We start from the raw sequence: 27,443 nt of genomic DNA on the forward strand, positions 1-27,443 counted from the left end.
TTGTTGCCTGTTATTTTATTAAATATTCACTCTGATTGTTGTATAACAAAGGATTTAAATACTTGCTACTGTAAGAGATGTAATTAATTTCTTTATAACAAAAATAAACCTGTATGCAGTATCTCACTAGCTTAAAATATTTCAACTTTTTTTAATTGTTCATAGTAATAAATTTGCAAATGAAAAATTGAAAATGGAGGAACTTATAAAAAAGGGAAAAGAGAATTATGAGGAAACCATGAAAAGAGCTGTGGCTGCAGAGGTGAGTCTATTGTTATTGGTTTTTTCATGGCATGTTGAGATAGATGAAGTAAATACTTTTCAAAAATGTATGACAGTCGTGGCCCTCTTCAACAATAGGATGACCCAAGTCAGTTACCATTATTCAGTAATGAAGAGAACCAACTCCACCCAGTGAAAGAACTATGGGAAATGAGTATGGATCACAACATAGCATTTCCACTCTTTCTGTTATTGTCTGCTTGCATTTTTGTTTTCCTTCTTAGGTTATTTTTACCTTCTTTCTAAATCATATTTTTCTTGTGCAGCAAGATAACTGTATAAATATGTATGCATAAAAAAATGCATGACAGTTCAGGAGGTACCTTTTGATATTATTGGCTTCATTCACTAATGGTATACATACACACACACACACACACACCCCCTTTTAGTGTAGAGGAACTCAGATGAATTACATTTGGGAGCCATTTCACAACAGTTAAAATCAAACTATTAAGTATCAGAAGGCAGCCTTTTGTTTGGCTCTAATTCCTCTGAATTGAAGGCATTGGGGCACCAAGGAAAAGACTCAGATTTGGAGTCGAAAGGACCTGTGTTGATTCCACCTGTGCCATTTCATTGACTTTGAGCAAATTATTTTCTCTCTCTGAGCCTGTTTCTTCATCTCTAAAATGAGGAGAAAGCCTTTCCATTTCTAAATCTGTAAAGGTTTTACCCCTTTGTATTTGATCATGACTCTACTATATAACTTTTCACTATTAGGGCCTGATGATTACTTTGTAATGGAAACAGATTTCTGCTAAGGATTAGATAGGCCCTGTTAAATTTGAATTTGCCACATTCTTGAATTTTAAAACAGCAAATAAAACTTTACAACTCAGTCTACCTCCAAACCCCTTTTGCTACCCCTACTGGAGATAGAATAAAGTACCAACCAGTAATGACATATACATATATCTCTCCTCATTTTATTTATTTCCATCTATCCATAAACTGTGCTTTTACCCTATTAAAAAAAAAAGAGGAAGAAAGAAATTTTAATATTGCACTCATACACACACACACACGTATATATATGTGTGTGAATAGAAAGATACACATATGTATATGTGTATGTGCTTTTACATATATATATATATATATATATATATATAATTTATTCAGGACAAGCTTTTTTTTCTTTTTCTCCTTTAAAAAACTGAGAAAAGATGATGCTTCCAAAAACAACAACAACAACAACAACAACAACACTAAATCCCAAGTTCACTCCCCTCATTCATGGCTCCTTCTCACACATTGCCCTGACCTGGGATAAGTCTTAAAATTGCTATCCAGGAAAAGAGGAATTTAGAAAAAGCATTTTCCTGAAACTTAACTTCTCCATAGTATATAATATCAAAATGAGGAAATTAATTTATTTGGCCTACTACAGTCCTCTCATTTTAAAAAAATAACTTTTTCATTCTCCCCAGGACTTTCTTATATTTATTGATAGAAAGTATTTATTTCCATGTCTGCCTAAATTTTAGGTATTTTAGTCTCAAAAAGTTTCCATATTCCTGTGTTCATCTTTATAAATGACCACAAGCCAAGATATTCCATTGAATACTCATCTGGCTAAAGTTGAGATAGAGCTAAAAACTATGAATCTAAAATATTTTTTAAAGAAATCTGTAATATGAAAATTTATGAAAAGTTTATTTTTTAAGGTGTTTGAAATTTCTCCGATTTTAGGTGTCCATACTTGAAAATTGGAAGACTACTGATGTGAGTAAGTTACAGAACACTGCATCAAAAGCAGAAATGTATGTGAAGAATCTAAAGTTAATGAACAGGTATTATGTGACTTTTAAAGCTTTTTTTGCATGTCATTTTATCAGTGAAAGTAAGATTGAAAAATTAGAGATCTAACTCATTCAAGCTATTTTATTTTTGACATTTGGGGGAAAGATTGTCCTTCAGTTTATTAAAATATGATAGGGCAAATATTACAAATGCAGATGTGACCTTTATGTGTCTAGACTAGTAACAAAAAGGCCATCAGTAAGATGCTAATATAATGTTCATCCTTCTATTAAATTTAAGTATTTTTTACTTTCTTTTCTGTTTAAATTTTGTATTCTAAATTGCTTCTCCTGTCTTCTCACACCTCCCTTACCCACTAAGGCGAACAAAATGATAACAGTTAATTATACATGTGAAGTAATGCAAACCATATTTCCATATTAGCCATATGACAAAAAAAGAAAGATTTGTACTTAGAGATTTATCAGAATAGCAAAGTCTTTCACAGTTAACCATCATCACAACATTGCTATTACTGTGCACAATGATCCACCAGTTTTTCTCACTTCACTTTGCTTCAGTTTATAGGGTCTTGCCATATTTTTCCTGAAACCACTACTCTTGTCTTTCCTTATAATGCATTAGTACTCCTTCACAATATATGCCACAGCTTGTTAAACCATTCTACAATGGATGAGCATTCCCTCAATTTCCAGTTCTTTACCACCGCAAAAAGAACTGCCATAAATTTTTTTGTACATACAGGAACTTTTCTTTTTCTCTGATCTCTTTGAAATATAGACCTAGTAGTGTTATTGCTGAATCAGATGGTATGCAGAGTTTTAGAGTCCTTTGGGCATAGTTCTCTAGAGTAGTTGAACCAGTTCACAGCTCCATCAACAATTTATCAGTGTATTTATTTTTCCTTATTCTCTCCAGCATTTGATATTTCTGATAGGTATAAAGTAGTATGTCAAAGTAGTTTTAATTTGCATTTCTTTAGTCAATAGGGATTTAGAGCATTTTTTATATGGTTATAAATAACTTTGATGTCTTTTGAAAACTGCCACTTCATATCCTTTGACCATTTATCAAATTAAAGAATGGTTCCTAGTTTTATTAGTTGAGTCAGTTCTTCATATTTTTGAGAAATGAGACCTTTATCAAAGAAATTTGCTGTTAAAATTTTTTGTATTACTCCATTTTCTGTGGTATCTTCTAGTAAAACATAGTTTCCCTTTTTATCTCTTTTATTTAGGTCTATTTTTGTTTATTTGTCCCAGTTCATGATCTTTTACTTCAACCAAAACATAATAGGTTATGCTTCAGCCTTTAATTTAATTCTGTGTGTGTCTTTCTCTTTCAAGTGTGTCTCTTGTAAACAACATATTGTTGAATTCTGGCTTCTAATCCATTCTGTCTACCTCTTTTATGGGTAAGCTCATCCTATTCCACAATTGTGATTACTATTTTGTTTTGTTTATCCTTGTCTTTCTCATTTAATCCTGGCCCTCCTCAAAAATCTTTTTAACTTCTAACTACTCTCTCTCCCTTAATCCACTCTCTGTCATTTTACCCCTCCCCCTCTAATTTTTCTGTTGCATAAAATAGTTTTCTGTACCCTCTGTGTATGTGTGTGTGTGTGTGTGTGTGTGTGTGTGTTCTTCCCTCTTTGAACCAGTTCTAATGTCACTGAAGTTCAGGCATTCCCCTCCCATTCTCTTTGTCACTATACAAGCTATTCTTTACAAACCTCTTTATGTGAGAACATTTTCCCAATTCTACCTCTGCCTTCCCCTTTCTTTCAGTGCATCTCTTTATCACCACTACCACTCTTTTACTTGAGATCATCCCCAACGTAATTGATTCATACACATATTCTCAGCCTTTGTGTACTCCTTCTAACTATCTTAATAATGATAAAATTCTTAGAAATTACATATATTGTCTTCCCACATGGGAATATAAACTTTATTGAGTTTCTTACGGATATTCATGTTTGCCCTTTTAGTATGAATGTCATATCTTCTATTCAGCTCTGGTCCTTTCATCAGGAATGCTTGAAAGTCCTCTATTCATTAAATATCCATTTATCATTGACTTTCTACTTCCAACTTTTTAACTCTTTATTTTGATAACTCTAAAATTACTTAGTCAAAACTTTAAACATTAATAGTAAAAGGAACATGGATAAATTAGTATTATAACTATAGGCACTGTGTAATTTGTCTGCTCTTTTCCTTTTGAATAGTTACCCTTTGCTATCCATATTCTAATTATAAGTCTCATCCCACCAAATCCCATTGGAAGTAAAAAAAAATTATTGTGTTAACATTTCTATTTTAAGTTATTTGTTATTCATACTTTGTGGCATATAGACACCTGAGGCCACTTGATTTTATTGCTTTTTCTTTTATAATTTTTCCCCATGAATTCTGTACATTTCTATTACTATTCTTCTACCTATATTTTAGTTATTCTTTGTGCTCTCTAGTCTGAGAAATATAAGTAATCAATTATCAATTTTTTCCCTTTCTTTACTCCATTCTTTTTTCAGTTTCAATCCTTTTAAAATAAATAAACAAGGTATTCCAGGCAATAAATTCTAATGTCTTTGAGGTCAAGGACTGTTTTTTCATTTTAATTTTCTTTATATTCTTAGTTCCTACTACTTTTTTGCATATAGCATACAATAAATGCTGATTACAATTCATATATTATTCTGTTCTCAGAGATGGTCTACTTAACCAGCTGTTTACTTCCAAAAACTGCCTGAAGTTCTTGTGCTCCTTATTTCTTCAGTTTTTACCCAAAATTTTAATCAATACTTTTTAGTTTCCTTCTTATAATATCATTTGTATTCATATCAAATCATTAATAGTGAATAGCAGTCTTGCAATTGGATTAATCTTGAGAGGTTTTTGGTTATACCTTAGATGCATGTTTTCAAAGAGAGAATAAACCTATCTGTTGTGATTATCAGGTTTACAAATAGTTGCTTCAGTATCCCTGTTTTTAACCCATGGAAGAAAATTATCAACCACAATTACTCATCTCTTCTTCCTTTTAACCCTGGCTGATCTTTTTACAAGTAGCATCTGTATATCTATTTTCTTTCTTTCTTTTTTTTTTTATTATTATTATTTTTTTAAAAAAATATGGGCTTCTTTCTCTGAGGATAATCTGATTTCCTGTCCTTTAGGAGGAGTCAGCTCCAAGTATATAGTTGTGAAGATCGCGTATTTTAAAAATCAGTCAGAGTCAGGAGTTCAGGTTAGGGGAAAACCGTCAGTCTTTATTCTCAGTGAAGAAGGATCGGAGGTGGAAGAGAATCGGCAATAGCAATGTATGCAGCTGAGTCAAGAAGCTAGCTCGACCAGCAGCCACACAACCAGCAGCTCGGAGTCTCGAACCCAGGCTCAATCTCTCTCAGCTTCTCTTCCTGTCTCTCTCTCTCTGCCTGCACCCACCAAAATCGTCATTTCCTATACAACACATCAGGACTTGCACGGAGTGTGGGCAGGGACCATTCTTTATCCAATCATGTATATTAATAGAGTATAGCCCAATTACTATTTAGCCTCATGTACTTGGGACCTCAGTGCATCAACTCAAACCTCAGCCCATTACATATAGTGGTATTTTTTTGTCCTTCATTTCTGTGAAATTCTTTCAATGTCAACTTGGATGCTTGTCAAAAAAATTTTTTTGGCCACTTCAAAACCGTTTAAAAATATCTCACATTGAAGTTTTTCTTTTTCTCTTAAGGATCACATCATCCTCCCTGATAATCTGAAAAATAGACAAGAATTCCTTAAATTCCATTTCTGCTTTTTCTTCTAGGTGGGGGGAACAATCTGCTGTTTGAACATAGATAGTAGTTACTTGGGTGTAGCAGAAATACAATGTTTACTCTGTGTAATCCCTACAAAATTATCGTGGTTTTCTGTGTTTGCAGAAAGTAAGACCTTCAGTCCTTCCCTATTCTTACTGGTAGTATCTTTAGAGAATTACTTGTTTGAACTCCATTCTCTGTCCCACATTGCCTTTTCTCTTGTTCTTTTTCCTCTTCAAACCAAATCCACAATGTCCCCATTCTAAAGTTACCCATACTTTTCACTCTGGAACACTTTCTGGAAGACCTACTTCATTGTTAACAAAATAGCTTTCTTCTTAAGTCTTTTCCTTTCCCCCTCATTCTATGTTCTGGTTCCCTACTGATGGCACAACTTCTCTGGCAACCCTTTCCAATACCATTGCACTTTTTACTCATACAAGCCCTACTAGTTGAGGTGAGGGACTTGGAGTACTATTCTCCCTACTGCTTCTTCCACAGTCTCCCACTGCCGTCATCACTCAGTAACCTCTCCTTCTTTGAAATTCTCTTAATCCATACCTGCCATGCAGTCAGAATCCGAGTAGCTATTATCTCTCAACTTCTGGGACATTCCATCTTTCCTTGAAGAGTTCAGTATCTGGCTCAAAATGTTTTTAATGTTCCCACCTTTCGCCCTCACACTAAGAGACTTTAAGATACATATGAATGTTTCTTTAGCGATCCTAACCTCTCAGTGCCTCATTTACTCATTTCCTGTGATCTGCCTCATTTCAGCTACACATAGAACTATGGCCATAGCCTTGAAGATGGCATCAAGTCTCAACATTTCAGAAATCCCACTTTCATTTTCAAGAACTCTGAAATTCCTTCAGCAGCTCATAACTTCGTCTGCCCTGAAACTCCAAACCCTATCATTTATCCTCATCCCAACCTCTCATCTCTGTACCTTCAGTTCTTTTCCAGGCTAGCTTTCCTACCCTGACTGTGCTACAGCATTTTGACCCATTGGTAAAAAAGTTGAATTCTACCTTATTGTCTTCCCTGCGGGCTCTTGCTCCCTTGTTCTATCATCCTGTCCAAGCCTTCAGCTGCCTTTGTTTCTACCACCATGTTGCTGGACTAAGCTGCAAAGTCACAACAGCTCACTGCTTGGGCCCTTGAGTAAGGCCGGGTGCTCCTTCACACCTCTGATGAATTCTCTGCCCCACTCACTGCAGTGGCTGCCCCTGTCCTTTGCAGATATCCCTCTCCCACACCTCCTCACCAAAGGACCTGGCTTAAAATTCCACTCAAAAAAAAAACTGAAGGCATTTTCTGGGAATGACCCCTCTTTTCCTCATCTCACATTAATTACTCAGATAGATGCCTTCTGCTCTAACTCTGGTACTGCCTCCATCCCCATAAAGGTGATGTGATCATTCTCCTTGCCAATGAACATCCTTCTACATATGCACAGTAATCCCATTTTAACCTGTCTAATGTATTTTGCCCTCTGTGCCCTTCGTTCTCTCACTTCTCTCCTTTTCCACTGACTACTTTCAGGCTGCCTACATAATTCATTAAGGTGTATGTCTCCTCCATCTTTAGAAGACTCACCCTCGGATAATTATCCCTAATAACTGTTGGTCTATAATAATTCTCCCACTTTCAGTTCTTGAGAAAAGCTAGTTGTACTTGGTGTTTTCACTTCCTTTACTCTCACTTTTTTCTAAACATTGTGTAGTCTCGGTCTGACTTCTTCATTCAATTGAAACTGCTCTTTCCAAAGTTATCAAGATGCCTTAATTTCTGAATTTAATTGCCTTCTCTTGGACTTCATCCTTCCAGAGCTCTCTAAAGCCTTCAACACTGATGCATCTCTTTCTGTTTTCTCTCCTTTCATGTTTTCATGACATTATTCTCTTCTGATTCCCCTCCTGCCTAATCCTGATCACTTCTAGAATCCTATTTTCAGTCCCTACTAAAATTCTGGGCCCCTTTCTTTTCTCCCTCTTCACTGTTTTGCTTGATGATCTCATCAACTTCCATGTATGTAATTATGATCTCTATATTAATGATTTCTGATTCCACATTTCCAGCCCTTATCTCTCTTCTAATTTCTAGGCTGGAATCTCCAATTGTAAAAAATGTCTAATAGAAATCTCAAATAGGATGTCTTGTAGATATCTTAAATTCAGCATGTCCAAAACTGAACTCACTATTTTATCTCCCCAAGGTTTCCCCTCTTTCAGATTGTTCTGTTCATTATCAAGGTATCACCCTCCTCCCATTCATCCAGGCTTTCAACCAAGTTGTTATCTTCAACCCTTTACTCTCTCATCCCTAAATGCAGTCTGTTGCCAAATCCTATTCATTTTACCTTCTCTAGCATACACTTCCTTTTCTCCTCTAACACCATCTTACCACAATCACATCGTACTTATATTATTGATATCCTTTTGGTTGGTCTTTCTACCACAAATCACAATTATCCATAAAGTTTGATATCTCACAAGGATATTTAGCAACTTTCAACTCCTTTTTAGAGAGTATTAATAAATTATCTTTAAAATCTGTAGTGATTAAGGTCTTTAAATTTGTTAAAATTATTCTATTTGAGTCAGATTGATTCAATTTAGGAACTGAAATATATATATATACACACTCAGTTTTATATATATGTGTGTGTGTGTGTAATTAACATTCATTTCTAAATTTTGAAACTCTTTTAGTGATTCTGCATCATCTCTTAATTTGGAATCAGAGATTACTCACTGGGAATCATTTATTTCAGAAATAAAAAAAGAAATTGAGAAGGCAGAGGTAAGACTTATGTTTTAACATCTATAAATTTTTGAAACTCTAAAATTTCTCAAGTTGACATTGGTAAATTGTGCATATTTAAGATTTATTAAAATATTTTCTTTCCATTAAGACTTTTGTGTTTTATTGAAAGTATTAGAAAAGCATAATTTTGCTCATTATAGTACCTAGCAACAGAATCTTGCACATAGTGCATGCAAGACAAATTTTTTTGGCTTTAATTGAATTCAGATTATTATTTTTTATAGCAACTTAAGCTTTTTTTTTTTTTAAGTGATGAGCACTTAAATACTGTTTTTTCCTAAGGCTACATGATTTATTATTTTTTATTTTTCTTGGGATTCCAATATATACAGGAAGGAAAAAGAATAATTAACATTTGAATTCTAAACTGACTCAGTTTTTTGTCTCCTATAGTTTGAGTTTGAGGATCGAATTCAGAAAGTTAAAGAAGGTTCTCAACTGGATAAACTTTCTAAAGTAAAAGTTCCTGAATTTCCATTACCTACGGATAATTTAGTAAGTATCTCCAAAGTGTGTGTAATATGTTGGGATGGAGCAAAGGGAGACACAGAAAATGAAATCTCTTGTTCTAGTTGACAGAGGTTCCAGGTGAGAATTTGCTTCATTCTTTAAAAAGTTGCTTCAATTTTGCTCCTGTTGAACTCTTAAAGCTATTTATTTTTGTTATTTGGATGACATATATGAAAACTTATTTTATGAGGGCAACATTTTTTCATCACACCCTTAAATGTTCTCCTTTCTTGGAAAGGTATTGTTTTTTTATTCTATCAACAATTCTCTTAAGTTTTTCTTAAGTTGTACATAAATATTTAAAACTTCTCTATTTAAAAACTTAGAGAATTATCAAGATAATTCTTGAACAGCTGTTGCCACAATCTTTGACCGGCCTTTATGGGTAATTCCATATGTTCTTGGTTTTAAATATTTGGGGACAGAGACCAAAGTCAAGAATTTGGAACTTGTTTCCTTATGCTGAATAAAAATGAACATTAAGAACTCCAGTTTTATTGGTTTAGAATGTAGAATAATATTCTTGCCCTCAATTTGAAATATTATTTTATTTTGCCAGACAAAATGTAATTTCTGAAAAGGGTTTATATCTGAGAAGGGTTGAGAAAATATTCCCCCTCCCTTCTCTGATGATATGGGACCAGTACTAAATCACTCTCAGACATAATAACGTGAGTTAGTTTTGCTGAACTTTTACACTATCCCTCCCCCCCCTTTTTTTTTTTTGATTATTAAAAAATGGTTTCATTATAAGGGAGAGAGAAGTATACATTGGTAAATGTAAGTAATGTGAAAATAAAAGATATCAATGTAGATTACTTAAAAGAAGAAAGAAAATGCACCTCCCTCTCTTTTTTGTAGAGGTCAGGAATTTCAAGTGTGGAATGTTTCATGTATTCTCAGATATGAGATTTTTAGTTGGTTTTATGTAGCCAGCATTACAAAAATTATATTTTTCTTTAAACTTTTTTTATAAGGAGTGATCTTAGTATGTAAGAAAGGAAAAGAAGAGATGTATTTAGAAGTTAAAATGGTATAAAAACAAAAAAAAATTTAAATAAAGTTGATGAAAGACAACAAAAGCTTATAACCATTTAAAACTATTTTTTAACTTAGAGAAAATTTAATAACATTTATTGGATTCTATCAGATATTCATTCATACAGTGCCAACTTTTGTTCTGTTACAGATGTTACACGTACTTCAGCATATAATAGGCACTGATTAAATATTCGTTCAGTTAATTGAAAAATAAAATCAGTTAGACTGTAGAAATTTGAAAAAGGGTATTCTTCAAATTGAGGTTAGAGGTTGCTGGAATGATGTTATTCTACTTAGCCAAATGTAGACTTATTGTATATAAACTTATTTTCATTGTCCTTCAAATAGTTCATATACCTTGCTAGTTAAAAGAAGGGCCATCCTGAAAAGGATTGTTTATTAGATGAAAAGGAAAAGGAAAAGTATGAGCCTTGAATATGAATTTCTTTATTAAATTTTGTTCTTCTATTCTGTATATATTTAACATTAATAGAGACCTTAAAAACAATTAGTAATCCCACATCCTAGGAAATTTTATGAAGTATTTCAGTCAGTATGATACTGTTTAAAGTGCCTTTAAAACTAGTTCATTCTTGTGATGACCGTGTTTAGCACCCAGAGTATTTTAAAATCAGCTGGAGTTAGGATAAGGGAAAATCCTTGATCTTTATTCTTTGTGGAGGTGAAGGGGAATGGCGACAGGAATTGAGAGCAATGGCAACAGGAATCCAGCCTTCAGTGCCTCTGGCTGTCACGCTCCACCCACCAAATCTTCTCCGCAATCTCCTGTACAACACATCAAACTTGCACAGAGAGTGGATGGGGCCATTCTTTCTCCAAGCATATATTAATGGAGTATTGTCCAATTGCTAATTAGCCTCAAGTGCTCAGACCTCAGTACATCAGCTTCAGCCCATTAAACATTCTTCCCCCCCAAAAAAAAAAATTAATTCTTTACTGTTATATTGCATTCTTCTAAAATTGATAAAAGAAGAATTATACAAATATATAGAAAAAAAATAAAGCATAGAAAATTAACTGAAATCAGAGTCTAAACCTTGGCTGTATCACAGCCAATAGTTATTTAAAAGAAAATAAGGCTTTTAAATATTTAGGTGGGAATTTTTATGTAAGTTTTCCTTTGTAGTTCTTCATTTTGATTAAAATTGATCAATTGCTCTGTCTCCCTATAATTTTGTTTTCTAGTTAATTCAAGACAAGCCTGCTGATATTAATGATCCAGCCTCTGTGACATATTCTGCACAAGTTCATTCTGACTTATTTTCTGAATATGATGATCAAAGTCCAGTGATTATCCCAGCTGACTTATTAACTGGAAGCCAAGCCCTGACACTTCAGAACACAAATCTACATTCTGGCAGTGACTGCTCAGAGGAGATAACTTCTGTACTTTTACAAGCATCTTATACTGATCCATGTCAGGTCACCCAGCCATCACCGATTGTTAAGAGTTCTGAAAAGGATACTCAAATTAATCAAAGTTCCAAAGGTGTTTCACAGACACATGCCAGTACTCCAAACCAGCCACCTTTTAACAATGTGATTGAGCATCTGTCAACCATATTCCCAAATTACAGCAGGTATTTATATGAAAAGTTGAATTTAATTGAATAATTTTATAGATCGACCTTGATTTCCTAATGAGGGTATACTCCCCTTAAAGGAATGTTGATATTAATTATGTTTATGCACAGTCCTCTCTCTGGGTATATAGATGGCTCTCTGTCACAAGATCATTGGAACTGGCCTGAATCATCTCATTGTTGGAAAGAGCCATGTCTGGGTGAACTATTGTGATAAATTACTTTGGTGGTCTTCAACTTAGAAGTTGCTACTCTTTTTCTCCCCTTGTAAGAAAGAGTCTTGACAACTATACTCAATTTATTTTGTCTTTTCTTACTAACCTCTTCTATCATTTTGCCACCTAGTCTTATTAATTTTGTCTTAATTGTATTTTCTTCTTCCTAAGGTCCTCTTATTTGTAGACTTCAACCTCATCTTTAAGTCTTTTTTAATTCAGTTCAAATCCCCTTCCTTTTTTCCTCCATCCCTGTTCTCTCTCTTCTTCCCTCTCTTCCCCTCACCTCTCTCTCCCTTTCTTTCTCTCCCTCTCTCTCCACACACACACATCCTTAACACTAGCCACTTTCTCTTTTCCTTGTCTTGACTTTTTAGTTCAGTTTTGTACTTTCCTCCTCTCTTGAGTCCCTCATGCCCTTTTCCTTTCCTTGATTGCACCCTATTACAGGTTTGTAGCATACACCCTCATATGAGCCCCCATTGCCTCTACTTTCCACAGTGGCTCTTCCAAACTTTTCCATCCTTCCTCAAATTTCCCGTGACTCCCTTTCCCCATCCTCTCAGCTGAGAACCTTGTTTCACACTTAAAAGAAAAAATTGAGACCATTGTCTTGAGCTCCCTTTTCCTCGTCTCATGTCACTCCTATGCCCTTTTGCCACTATTTCCTCCTTCATCTCTGTGTTACATGAAGACGTGATCTTGTTCATTATTGAGATGTATTCATCTTTTTACCCAAATGATCCCCTTACACCTAAGCTCCTCCAGTAGATTGTCCTCTCCATCATCTCTGCTCTTATCTTAAGTAGCTCCTCCTACTATCTGTAAATATGCCCATGTCTCCCCCATCCTCAAAAAACCTTTTTTGATCCTTCCATTCTGTCAAACTTTTGTTTCCTCTGTCTTCTGCCGTTTGTGGCTAACCTTCTTAAAAAGGCCATCCAAACGAGAAGGATCCACTCTCTCTTCTCTTTGGACTTGTACCCATCGTACCATTCCTGTTTAGTCCCCCTTGCTAGGTCCTCATCTAGCTCACATGCTCTAACTACTATAGGATTCTGTCTTAGACCCCCTTCTTTTTTGACTTGATCTCATCTGTTCCCATGGATTTAATTTTCTTCTCTATGCCAGTAATAATGATTCTCATCTATCCCACCTGAACTTCCAGTTTCACATCTCTATTCCAATTAGAGTAAGCCTCATTTATGTGACTTTTCCTAAATTCCCCAGCTACTAGTGTCTTTCCTTGTATTTATTAAACACATATTATGTGTCATTATGTGTCATACACACAGTATATGTGCCCATATACTAGGCATAGGAGGAAAAAATAGAAAGAAACAATCTTTACTTACAAGAAGCTTATGCTCTAACATGGGAGTCATGTATGTATATTAGTCTGTGCAGAATGAACATAAATAGAACAAACATACATAAATAAAAAGTAAGTAAACACAAGATAAAAAGGAAATTACCTGTTGGGAGAATCAGAAAAGGCCTCAAGGTGGTGTTAAGCTGCATTTTGAAGGAAAAAAGAGACCCTGTGAAGCAGAGAAGGAAGTACAAAATAGGCAGCTTTTAAATGTTTGTTGAATGATTGCTATCTTAAATATTTCAAAACACTAATTGCTATTCCTGTGTCACCATCTTATTTCTATTTTAGTGTTGAGCTTTTGAATTTTATCCAAAAAGTACAAAATCAAGACAGAACTACACATGCAAGTTTGGAGTCTGATGAAATTGTCAGAAGAGTAACAGAACTTATTCTAGATGAGCAGAATAAAAAACTGGTTAGTATTTCAAACAGATGCAGTGAGTGGTCCTTATTTTATTCTCATGTATTTCTGTAAGAAAACAAACACTGCTCCAATTTAAAGAATAAGAATACATAAACTCTCTGTTCAGAATTTTTTTTTGTGATATTGATGCTTTGTGTCATTTTCTTTTTTTTTTCCTAAATATTTTTTTTAGGCAGTTCAAGGAACAGACATGAGTGGTGCAGCTGAATCGTCTGATCTTAGACATTCAGCAGAAAATGTATCAGTATCTAGTCCCTCCATAGTCCCAGCTTCAGAAACACTTGCCAGCAAACCCTGGGTAGTTGTTGGAGGACCCTCCAAGTCAAAGTGGCAAAAATCACATGATTCCTCTGTGAGTTTCATTTTTATTTCTTTCCATGCAACTCTAAGTTTTTTTAATAAGCAAAAGTAATTCCCTTTGTTATTGCTAATTTTTTTTTGTTGGGATTTTTGTTTTTTGTTTTTTAAACATAAATTCTTCAGCCCACTAGGCTTCATTTATTCAGCTCTTAAAACTTTTATTGGAAAATGGAGGTTGTTTTATTTCATTAAAAACTTAAGAGCAGTTCCTGACAAAAAATGCCTGTTGGTTATTTTTCAATGTTTTAATGCCTTTCCTTCCACAGGTCTCCAGTGATGATCCCTGCATAATATGCTATGAAGAGCTAAACCAGGAACATGTATGTGAGATGGATTGTGGGCACCAGTTTCATAAATGGGTATGATCTCTATTTGATTGAAAAACAACTTATCATTCTAGGGGAAAGGCATTCGTGTAGGCATCTCTGAATCTGAGTGTTTTAAACTTTTTAAAAACTAATTTTCATGTTATTTTCATTTGTATCTTTCAAAAATAGTCTTCTTTATAAATTTCCCAAATATCAAAATGTTCTGTGTACTTTTAGGATGTTAGGATCTACAGCAGGGATGACTGATCTAGAACATGTGGTTCTTACTAGGCATATGATCATCAGGCAAGTCATCTTAGCTCTCAACTCTAAAACAAGAGACTTGAACCAGATGCTATTTTGAGTTCCTCTTTAGTTCCAAAACTCTATGATTGTTAAACTTTACGTGAGGTCTTGTTAGGTAAGCTTAGGACAGGAAGTACCATTACAGATTTTTTTTAAGTAACTTTTTTCAGTCACAAAAATCTCTTTCTCCCCCTTACCATGAAGAAAGCAAATAAAACCTTTGTTATAAATATGCATAGTCAAGCAAAATAAATGCCCACTGTGCCATTATACATTTTATCAACCCTGTAATTAAAAATTACAGTAACAAAATAAAACCTATTTGCTAATAGATTTTATCTACAAAAGAATGCAAACATGTATTTGTTCTGGCTTGTATAGTAAATTAGATTTTGGGCAAAAGGATTAGACTTGGAAAGAATCTTAAGTTTATCAAGTCCAACTTCGTTATTTTATAAATGAAGAAATTAAGGCTTAAAAAGTTTAAGTTGCTTACCCCAGGTCATATATGTAATGAGGGGCAAGGCTAGAATTTTAATCCATTCCCTCCAGCATCATGCTGTTTTATGGCTCTTTGTTGTGGAAACTGGTGAATTTTGGTTCTTAGACTTGAGCAAATTGCCTACCCTAGATTGAGAGCCTTTGTGTGCAATAGCACAGTCAAGATTTATACATAGTTTTTCATATGTTGTAGTTAAGAAGTATTATTTAATATTAACCCAACATCTATACTATTAGATTGAAATGGATGGGGTTTCTATTCGATTCTTTTACTTAACTTTTAGAAAATAGAATACAGTCCTCTTTTTGTTTTCCTGGACATGGCAATATTAATATTCATAAGTTTATCATTTTAAAGATAGATAAATAAATACTAGTTAATGCTATTTTACAGATACCTGGATAGCATTAAAATAGAATGTGGATAGGTTAGAATTCTTGAGAGTCTAGGATCTGAAAGGAATCAGAGTAAAGATACACCAGGCATAAATTAGTTAATAAGCAAGCATTTATTAAATACTTATAATTGCTTCCTACAAGTAGGAAGAATGAAACCTTTCCTCGGGCAAATCAACTAAGAGTTTAAGGAATCAAGGCAACAACCTAGGTATTTACTATTAGAAGTAATAAAACAGGTTCAGAGGCTAGAAATTTAAAGAAGGGTTGCTTCAATACAAGAGTAATTAGACTCTTACAAATGGATTAGACCAAAGAATCAAACAGGTGTGATAGGGAGAAACAGAAAGGTCAAATCCCTCAGGGAGAGTGTATAATCAAAGCAACGTCAAGAGTTCGAACTCCAAGTGTCAGCACCTGATAAAGTAATCTAATTCCAAGGCAGAAAGTATTCTGGGAACCTCTTATGTGCTTCCTGCCTGAACAGAAATGACTTTGGATCCCTACGTTAGGTATGAGCTCAGAAATGATTTGTTGGTTTGTGAGAATATTGTGCCTAGATGTGAATAGAAATGCCCACTCAACATGGTTGAAGAAAGCAAGTTATGGGTAGGTATTTATGGATTTTTTCCCCTTATTTTCAGTGCATTGAGCAGTGGCTTAAAGAACAAAGTACATGCCCAACATGCCGTGAATATGTCCTGTTAGCAGAAGAATTTCCTGCACTTTCTGGATCAGGCCGGCCTGCTTAAAATTTAACAGCTGTCTTACTGCTATTACCTTTAGCCAAAAATTCCCTAAATATTAATTTGTTGAACATAAATCACTATATATATCACAGACAAAATACACATGAATATGTGAAGCATATACATTTATTTGAAGAAAAACTTGTACTATACAGTAGACATTCACAAATAGATATCAGATTTTTTGATTTCTAATTTGAACAAGAAATCAGAAGTCTAGAAATGAAATAAGGTTTCCTCATTTGTAAAATATATTCATGATCTGTAAGGATTTTTCACTACTAGCATTCTATGATTCTGGTCATATCTTTATATAAGACAAAGTGATTAAATTTAATTTTCTTATTGGAAAGAGACACTTTAAAGATTGAAAAGTTCCATTAAGAAATGTATTTGAACTTGACCTTTAACATTAAAGCATCTCATTTTCCCCTTAATGTTGGGAAAATGTGATTGTCCACTTGTTCCTTTACCATAATCTACATTAAAAGTAAATTTAAGGAAGCCATAGTTTTATAATTTATGATAAATATTTAAGCATTGACTTTGATTTTGATTGATGAATTCCAATCTTACCTTCTTTCATAATGCCAGGCTTAGCTTTGTTTTTTATTTCATAAGTCTCTTCTATGCCTAAGTTTATAATCTGCCTATTGTTCCTTTCCCCTCCATTTTTTAAAATTAGAAATAGATTTTATTCAAAATTATTTTTAAAAATACTTAGTTCTTTAAATTGCATAGACTCTATATGTTAATATATAGGTTACTAGAACCCTGAACTTGGAACTCATTCTTTAATATTAGGAGTAGAATTTCTTCACATATACATGATATTTATTGTTTCTTCTCTATGCTCACCACATTTTGAGGAGAGCAAAAGTTGAATAACATCACTATCATTCTCCTTCCAAATTTGTACCCAAATATAGTCTGAGATGTCTCTAAAAGGAAATAATCATGGCTGCATTTTTGTTTTATTCAGTTAAGGTATTGGGTAAAGGGAAGAGTTCAGCCAGTATTTAGATTAATATTCTATGTTAATTAATCAGCTTGAAGATGTTACTCATAAACAACTTCAAAAACTAGCAAGATATAAATCTTGAATTTAGTGATTTATAGGCAGAAAGTTTAGCTATACTTTCAGTTTATCCTGAATAAATTCCATTTCTCTGAAACTGGAATAGCTAAAAAACATTTTAAATGTGATTTGCATTGTTTTTGAAATTGGTGGGTTTCTCTTTAAATTTATCTCATGTTTTAATATTAATGCTTCAACTACTAGAGCTCACTTCTTACCTAATTAATCGCTTAGGAAATTCAAAAAATTTGCTAAATAAATACTTATTGAGCATCTGTTTTGAGGATTCTTCTTATTTCAGTAGAATCTTGTAATGTGTTTTGTACAATTATTGTTGATTCAAAAACCTTAAAAATAAATATCATCTTCACATTTTTTTGGTATTTATTAGTTAATGTTTTATAATCCTTCTCTGATATTTTAAATCATCTTATCTACTTGATCACATAATAATGATCCTGATGTTACAATCCCAGGATTCTAGGAGATATGGCAGGTTACATTATAGATTACATTACAGAAGTTTTAAAAAAGATTTCTTTTCAAAAGATTTGTGCTTCATGTGGAAGGAATTCAGTTTCTTGGATTACATGGATTTAAGAAGTTCAGAACATCAAAATTTTACTTCTAAATTCAAGTTTAGTTACAAGTAGGGTTTCTGAATTTTTTTCAATGTTTCTCATCATTTTACTCAATTGATCAATGTATCTTCTTAAAGGTCAGTAGAAAAAATATAGCTTTTGTAGGCTAATTTCTCATGGCCAAAGATATTAAGATATTAAAATAAGTATTACATCATTTTAAAAATTCAAAATCTCACCTTTTTTTCATTATTAAGTCAAGCAATTTATGCATCTTGTTCATTAAGTATTGAGTTTTTGTTGCTGAGGTGAATATAAGTGTAATAATAACTCACATTTATAGAGAACTCCAAGACTTAGAAGTCACTTTTACATTGTAAAACAACCTTCTGATAAGTGCTTTTCTTCTCATGTTACTGAAAAGGACACTGAGGCTTCATGAGATTAAGTGATTTCCTGAAATCCGCACAAATAAGTATATGAGATAGGATTTGAACCCCATACTTCCTGATCTTATCTACAATAAACAGCATTTTGAGAGTGACCTTATTCAAATATTAACTTGTAATTTCTTCAAAGTCCAGGCATAATTTTTCTGATCAAGTTATTTAAACTGAAGTAAAGATAACCTAATATAAAATAGAAATTGGGACCCAAAGAATGTCTGCTGTTGCTAGATTCATTGAATGGTTCAAAACTCAGTGTAGTACAAGTTAAAGTTTCTGCAACCAATTTTTTTTTTTTTTTAATATTAAGGCATTATACCCAGCATCTCAAGCCCTTCTGTTACATCTTTTTGACCAGTGTTTCCAGATTAGACTAATTCAGTTCTTATTTCAGCTTCTACACTCTGGTAGCTCTAACTTCTCTGCCATCTAAACATCATCCATGCTATAAGGTCTCTTTACTGCTCAGCTCTGTTCCTATTAAACTGACCTGTTATTTATTTTGTGTAATTCTTAGCTTTTATGGAATCAAAGCTTTTTATAGTATTCCTGTGCATTTTTTTTTAACTCAATATGAGCTGCCGTACATAAAAAAGTAAGTTTATATAAAGTGATTTTTTTTTTTGAAAATTCAACCTGTTAAATACAATTTAATAGTTAAAAAGAAAAAAAAAAGACGAAAAAAAGAAAGAAAAGATGACAGCCTATAGCTCCCTTCCTCATTTGTCAGTGGCCCCATCTCTAGACCAGACTGTCCACCTCAGTCATCTCGCTCACATCTCCATCCTATTGCAGCTTTCTAGTTCTGCAGGTGTAACAAGACCAGTTCTGACATTCCTGTTAGGAAATCTGTGTTTGGGCATTTTTTTATGGCTTTACTGTTAACTTTCTGTATTCCTCAGTACAGTCTCCACCTCTTAGAATACAAGCTTCTTGTGTTGTACCCTAAGTCAAATCCATGGGTAAACAACAAAGAGAAGAGAACACCTAGAGTTTTGAAGCAGGAAAGGTTGCAGGAGAGTGCATGACGAAAGAAAGGATTGAAACTGGGAAAGTGGAAGCTTGATACAATGCTGACCCAGGCCATAATATAATGGCAAAGTGAATAGCACCCTGGGCCTGAAGTTGGGAAGACCTCAGCCACTAACTTGCTGTGTGACCCTGGACAAATCACTTTACCTCTGTTTGCATCAGTTTCCTCAATTTGTAAAAGTAATTACAGCACCTACCTCCCAATGTTGCTGTGAAAATCAAATGAGAGAATGTTTGCAAAGCACTTAGCACAGTGCCTGGTGCATAGTAGGCACCTAATAAAAGCTTGTTTCCTTCTTTCCCAAATGAGGAGGAAGTTCTACTGAAGAACATTCCCAAGGGAGGAGAAATGTAACCTGTAGGAGATTGTTGTTGCCCTTAACAGTGGTCTGATCTCCAGACATTTGGTGCACTGAAGGACTGCTTCCTCTCATAGTCTTGTACCTCTTCGGACAACATTCTTTCTTAGGAAAAGGGAAATCAGAACTCCTGGGGCTATCAGCATCCATAAGGATGGCAGAACATGGGCCCACAGAAGAAATTATGTGGCAAATGAAAAAAGAAAATCATCATGGTAAGACAAGGGATGGAAATGACCTATACTATCTGAGACACAGAAAAATTAAAACCTCTTCATCTCCCTCATGAATCGATTCTTCTGAAAGTGAGGCTCAGGCCTCACAAAAAAAGGTAAAAAGACAAAATCTACAAAAAATAGTAAAAGAAATTGTTTAGAAGAAAAAACTCAAAACTGATGTTGAAACCCAAAGAAGTTAAAGAAATAATTAATAAATATGTAGGCCATAAATAAAAGTGTGGAACTTCGGAATACAGAGAAAGACATCAACAGAGATTATCAACAGAAAAATTAACTGAATGCATAAAGACAAAGATCAGACAAAGATAGTAATAAAATCATATAAGACTTTATGTTCTTCTGAACAGAGTTGGTCCAATACAGTAAGCAAATATAACATCCAGTACAACATAAATAAAAGAGAAATTGCTGAATTCAAAAACTGTTGGAGAAATTATAACTAAAGGACTTAATGAAAATTCTTATTTATTAATATTACAGAAATTGACCATATGCTGGGGTAGAAATACAAACAAATATTAAAATGTAGGAATATGAACATATTTTTTACATACCATAACATCATAATAAGAAAGTACATCTGTGTCTCTCTATATGTATATACACACACATTTATATATATAGTTATACATTAGCAAAATTTTAAAAGATCGATGAAATAAATATACATTTCAAAAAAAAGTTAGAAACAAAAAAACTTAAAAATCAGGAGAAATATAAAAATTGGTAAACTGTAAACTACTGTAGCACTGATAAAACTAGAAGCTGGTTCTTTTAAAAGACTAATAAAGTTGGTAAATCTGCCTGACTTGATTAAAAAATAGAGATTAGAAAATCAAATCAACAGAAATGAACATAGTAAAAATCACAACAAAATCTAATTTAAAAAAGGAATTATCAAAAACTATTCTGTATTTATATGTCAACAAACTCAGAACACAAAATCAAGAAGTACCTTCAAAAATATTAAATAATTCAGTTCCAGAAAAGAAAATAGAAATGGCCATAAAGTAATTTCCAGAAGAAAACAAAAACTCATGGTGCTAATGAATTTGCAGAAGAAATCTATCAAAATCATCAGGAATAATAAATGCCAGTTCTATGTAGTTTTTTTTTTTTTTCCCAGAAACTGAGAAAAAAGAACTGCCATACTCCTTTTATGACTCAAATGTATTCCCAATGCTTAAACCAGCAAAGACTAAAGCAAAGGAAAACTATAAGCCAATATCATTTAGTTAATATGATTCAAAGATTCTTTTAAAATATCCTGTCATACTATCACAATTCATCCAATAAATCATTTTGACCAAGTTGCATTTATTTCAGGGACAACTATAAGCCAATATCATTTAGTTAATATGATTCAAAGATTCTTTTAAAATATCCTGTCATACTATCACAATTCATCCAATAAATCATTTTGACCAAGTTGCATTTATTTCAGGGACTTGGGGATTGTTAAATATTAGGAAAACAATAATCATATAAAAAACAAAAACATCTACAGCCACATGATTTTCTCACTAGAAGCTGAAAAAGCCTTTAATAAAATAAAAGTCATTCATGCTTAAAAAATAAATCAAAAAACTTTTAAGTCACAAATCATGGAGGGACATTTTTCAGTATCCCTAAAACCAAAAAACACATCAAAAGATAGAAAATAAAGCAATATTACCTACTCTTCTCCCTGTTATTTTATATATTTCTAGAAATGCCATCAATAAAACAAAAGAAAGAAATTAAAGGTAGGCACGGTTAAAGAAAATGAACAAACATCTCTGTTGAAGAAGAATTGCAAACTACTAATAAACATGAAAGAATGCTCCAAATCATCGAGAGAAATTAAACCAAAACAACCTTGAGGTTTCACCTTACACTTTGCAAATTGGCAAAAATGGCAGAAGATATTATCTGTAAAAAAAAATTCATTATTGGTGGACCTGTATATCCATTCTAAAAAGAAATTTGGAATTATGCAAATAAAATAATTAAAATGATCATACTATTTGACCTAGAGATTCCATTGGTAGATATATACCTCAAAGAGATTGTTGACAATAAGAAAGATTCCATATGTGCCCAGACATTTGTAGCAGCATTTTCTGTGATAGCAAAGAACTGCAAATTAAATTTCCATTGTGTTGAGGAAATGACTTTACAATGATGTGGAGCATGAATGTAGTAGCATAATACTGAACTTATGAAAAAAATAAGAATGATAAAGAGAAGGATAAAAAGATTTAAACTAACTGAAACAAAATGAGATTAGAAAAGTTAAGAAAAGAATATACATAATGACTACAACAATCAAAAATTAATTTTGCAAAATTACAAAGAGCAGAAAAGCTTGGAGCCAAAAAAAAGAGCTATAAGATGTTTGCAGGGCAGTAGGGAGAGAACCTCAGAGAGCCACTGATTTTTTCATGTATTCATCAGTTGCTAAATTTTTTCTCATAAATTTTTGGGGGCTTATAAGTAATGTCATTGAGATATAAGAAGAAATTTTGGCAATGTGAAAACAAGATATCTCGGAAAAAATTGTATGCTTATGTAATAGTACTTTTTCATTCATTTCAAAAGATTTAATTAGAAAATGAGTTAACAAGATGTTTTTTTTTTTTCTTAAACTGAAGACTATTGTATCCCAATATCTAATACTTTCTTTAAAGGAGTGATAAAATTTCCTCACAGGTGGAAATGGAATTTCTAAATTGGTAACTACCTTCAAAACAGCCTCTGTAAAAGGAAATACATTGTTAAGTGAATCAGTGGTCTGTTCTCTCTAGTGCTGGATATATAAGGTAGATGCTTAATAAACTGACTTAATTCTTCTCTGCTCTTGTCATGTGTTAGAACAGAGTTTTGCCTCCCAGGTTAACATAAAATCTAATAGATGGTGGCCATGTAAAAGGGAGAAAGGGGAGAGGGAGATGGAGAGAAACAGAGAACAGAGAGGGAAGGAGGGAGAGAGAGACAAAGACAGAGAGAGAAGGAGAGGGAGGGAATATGTGTATCTTTCTCCCATATAGTTTATATGTACACACTGTGTCTGCTTTTGGTGGCTTTTCCCAGAGAGTCGTGGATTGATATTTGTAGAATCTCATCTACCCCTCTTCAAGGAAGATCAGTTCCTCTCGGAAGACACTTTTTCTGTTCTCTCCTCAGAGTACAGATAGCAGACTAGAATTTGATATATCTGCCCCCTCTGTTGCTAGTTTAGAGTGAGTTTTTCTGTGTTCATTCTGCTTTTCTTGTATTGAAGTCCCTTAACAGGTGAGGAGTTCTTCAAAGCTTGTCTCCCTACCAAATGCTAGCTACTCAGAAATCATAATAATGGAACAGAGTGAGGTAGCCCATTTATCCAAGTAAGCAGAAATTAGAGAAATTAACACAGATTAGAACACACCAAACAATGGTAAATGAATTTTCCTATATCTCAGCTCTACCTTTGAGAGATTTCCTGAGGTTTCTATTATGGCAAACTGAGAATAAGGACATACTCAGTATTCCAGCTCATCTACATGTCAAAATTCCTAGAATCTTCTTTTCCCATCAAGAACCTGTATCTGAAGAAAGCCTAGAGTCAAATGTGTGCTCTCTCAAAGCCAGTATAATTCTCTTCAAATTCTCATCCCACCTCAGGAAAGTATTGTAGAGATGCCTAGGCTTAAGCTCCAGATTACAGCTATAATGTTTCTTCCCTCAGACTACAAACTTGAAAAATGAAGGGATTAAGCATTTATTATTCCAGGCATTATGTTAAACACTAGAGGAACAGATACAAGAAAACAGTTTCTTCTTCTCTGATGCAAATAAAGACAACATATATAGGGAAGTAATAGACAGGATGGGGTTTTTTGATTTGAGAAGTCTCAGGAATATTAGGGTGAAAGTCTGGGACAATTGATTAACTAATCCTTTCTAGGAGTACTTATTTGATAATTGTTCTCAGCATATGAAGTAGAAAGAGAGCAGTTAGTAAAGAATATACCAAAACAGATGACTAAATGCAACGTATTAATTTGGGGCACTGACCTCCTGGCTATTCCATAAACAAGACACTCCATCTTTTAATTTCAGGCATTTTCTCTGGCTGTCCCTCATACGTGGAATGTTCTCCTTCCTCTGCTCTGATTCTGACCTCCCTGGCTTCTTTTAAATTCAACTTGAATCCACCCTTCTTTAGGAAGCCTTCTCTGATCCTTTTAATTCGAGTGCCTTTCTTCTGTTATTTTCCATTTATTATACATATATATTAATCTTATTTTGTGTATATCTATTTGTGTGTTGTCACCACCATTCAGTTTTAAGTTCCTTGGGGGTCAGGACTGTCCCCTCTTTTTGTATCCATGTCCTTAGCAGTGTCTAACACATAGTATGCACTTTACATAATGTACATTGTGCTATGGTTGCCATTTTACAAATGGAAAAAACTGTCTGTAAGGACTTAGCTAGAGTCACACAATTAGTACGTGTCTGAAACAATATTTGCATTTGGGTCTTTCTACCTCCAAGTCCAGTATACTATATTATAGCTCCCTCAGGAGCTCAAGGCTTCAGAATGGAAATCTGGAGTACCAGGTCTAAGGTAAATAATAGAGTGCAAGAAGATGGCCAGAGTGTGAGGATGTCAGGACTCAATCAACATTTATGAAGCACAGTGCCAGCTATTATGCTAAGTGCTGGAGACAAAAATGAAATCCATTCTTACCAAAGTCCACAAATTTATCAGCAGAAAGTTCTTGGATGTTGATGATGGATATTGGGTTTTAAGAAATCTTTATGAAATGATATATAGACTGTGAGTCTCTTCATAGATTATAGTAATGTCTACTTTCAGCATTTCTTGCTTTCTCTTGCACATTGGTTTATCAAAATGTCTCCTACAAAATTCTCAAGTAGGTTTGAAATCAAGCAAATGAGCTAACTAATAAGCGCCTGTGCTCTAGTATCCTACTGGTTTCATTGCTGAGAATGAATTTTGAACAATTGCGTAAACCTTGCCAATTATCAGGCTGCCTTTGGTATTCACAAAACTTAAAAAAATGTTTTTTTCTGACCCCCCAGAAAAAAAGAAAATGCTTTTTTGGACTTCCCTTAGAAGGAAACATAATTCAGAACCAAGTATATTTCAGGAGAAATGAATTAGTAACAGGAGTCACTCCAACCTAAATGGTTGCTAATTCTCACTCTCTTTAATAATTAAAAAAATGACTTGAAATCAGACCAACTCTTTATTCTAGTCAGCAGATTCCTCAAAGTAAGTGGTTTTCCACTTTACTTTACTTTTCAGAGTTCTTCACAAGAAAATAAAACTATTTCTCCTTCATTGTACTTTTGTGGAAAAACAAGCCTATTTGTTTCCAACAAATAACTTAGAAGTTCTATTTTTCTCCTTTTTTTCCCCTTCCTTCTTCCCTTCCTTTTGTTTTCTTTTTTCCATTCCTTCCTTCCCTTCTGTCTTTTTCCATGTCCTACTTAGGCAACAGCTACTGACCCTGAAATCCCACTGCTGATCAACACAGAAGATCTGACCTACTCTGTTTCTGACTCGGGCCAGTTTACCCCTCCTTAGGCAGCACGACCTAGTGAAGACACCCAGTCAACATCCAAGCTCAAGTAATCTACCATGTTCAAATAACTATGAACCATCACACCTGGCACAATTTTGTTTTTATCTATTTGAAAAGATTGATGATATGAATCATTCTGCCCTTTCCTTCCTCCCATTCCTCTGCCCAATCTCTGTTTATTTGATATAATGTGATGGTCTTAATTTACACTTTCCTACCATTGATTCCAAGAAATCTGTATATAAATCCAAGTACTGTTTCCTGAAGTGCTGCAGGATTAAACATAAAATAGAAAAATAAAGCAAGTGAATAGCCTACATTGTTATTCCAGACATTGGCTATTTCCCCAGCATTAATATAGCTACAGCTTTGCATGGAACTTCATCTGCCACCTGACCTCTTTTATTATTTTCCATTTCCAGTTCTGAAACCATTGGTCATGCCAAAATGGTGACACTTCATTGTAAAGCAGAAAAATAAATATTCTCCTTTGTGTGGCACCAACTAGCATACAAAGCTATGTGACACTTGACCCATTCATTATTCTCTCTCCTCTTCAATCTCATCTCACTGTATTAGCATCTTCTTTTTCTCAAACATGTTTTCCTCATTCTTAAAAAATATAGATGACCTCCAGTTATCACACATATCTGTGCCTATTTTCTGCCAAACATCTCCGAAAGATATCCATTTTCTCACCACTCAGTTACTTTTCAGCTTCATATAATTTCTGTCCCCTCCACTACTGAAAATCTCTCTTCAAAGTTTTGCTTTTAATCAACAAAAATCTATATTCTCTCACCCACCTTCCTTCATTTAAAAAAAAAAAGAAAAGAAAAACATTTTGTTTTGTAGTAAATATGCAGTTAGGCAAAACAAATTCCCAAATTGAGTATGTCTGGAAAATATGTCTTCATTCTATACCACGATTATATCATTTCTCCAAACGGGTGCATAAAGAAGCATGCTTAATTTTTTAAAAAATGCCTCTCTATCTTGCCTATGCTGGAGGCGCAGTGGGCATTCAAATAACCTTGAGCAGCATAGAAGCTTTGACCTGCTACTTTTCAAATCTGGACTAGGTTGCAGTTGCCTCTCATGAGTCATGAGTCAGTCTGGTGGCCCCCTGCTCTTCAGGGTATCAACTGTATTGTACCAGATTGAAACACCTGATCAGCTTTTGTCCACTGCACCTCAACACTCGAGCTCTACAAGCCTCAGGTTCCCTGGTAGCAAGAATAAGGCATACCACATCTGCATTGATACCTAGCTTCATGATCAAACCTCTAGAACCATAGAATTGGTCATTATATTGAGTCAAAGTTATTTGTCTTTATTATTATTATGTAAATTTTTCTCTTGGTCCTGTCCTATGCAACTATTTTCATGTCTTTTATAACATCATTTATGTATTTTATTCATATGTATTTCATTCATGAATGTGAATTATACAAATGGTACTGTATTTTATATATAACATATGGGTGTCTGTTACAGAACAATCATATTCTGCTCCTTTCATAGACCACAATTTGTTCAGCAATTAATAGTCAACCTCTTCATTTCCAATTCTTTGCCACCACAAAAAGAGTTAAAATAAATATTTTTATACATATAGGTTCTTTTCTAGCTCTCTTTAATCTCTTTTGGGGTA

General features: G+C 33.8%; 1 protein-coding gene across 5 annotated transcripts in view; it reads left to right on the forward strand.

Annotated features, from left to right (window-relative positions):
* The window catches only part of TTC3 (tetratricopeptide repeat domain 3), a 170,764-nt gene extending 143,629 nt beyond the window's left edge, over nucleotides 1-27,135 (forward strand). For 4 of the 5 annotated variants that reach the window (XM_031959268.1, XM_031959271.1, XM_031959269.1 and 1 more), the window contains 9 exons: nucleotides 166-262; nucleotides 1,978-2,078; nucleotides 8,578-8,668; nucleotides 9,086-9,187; nucleotides 11,450-11,844; nucleotides 13,726-13,852; nucleotides 14,034-14,213; nucleotides 14,488-14,580; nucleotides 16,377-17,931. In XM_031959268.1, coding sequence (XP_031815128.1) covers nucleotides 166-262; nucleotides 1,978-2,078; nucleotides 8,578-8,668; nucleotides 9,086-9,187; nucleotides 11,450-11,844; nucleotides 13,726-13,852; nucleotides 14,034-14,213; nucleotides 14,488-14,580; nucleotides 16,377-16,484 — 1,294 coding nt within the window. In that variant the 3' untranslated portion in view covers nucleotides 16,485-17,931. Of the gene's footprint in view, nucleotides 1-165; nucleotides 263-1,977; nucleotides 2,079-8,577; nucleotides 8,669-9,085; nucleotides 9,188-11,449; nucleotides 11,845-13,725; nucleotides 13,853-14,033; nucleotides 14,214-14,487; nucleotides 14,581-16,376; nucleotides 17,932-25,698 lie in introns of those variants that run through there. The other variant, XM_031959270.1, reaches the window with a different exon arrangement.
* Nucleotides 27,136-27,443: the final 308 nt, after the last annotated feature.

The sequence above is a fragment of the Sarcophilus harrisii genome, chromosome 3 (assembly GCF_902635505.1).
Source record: "Sarcophilus harrisii chromosome 3, mSarHar1.11, whole genome shotgun sequence".
Classification (NCBI taxonomy): domain Eukaryota; kingdom Metazoa; phylum Chordata; class Mammalia; order Dasyuromorphia; family Dasyuridae; genus Sarcophilus; species Sarcophilus harrisii.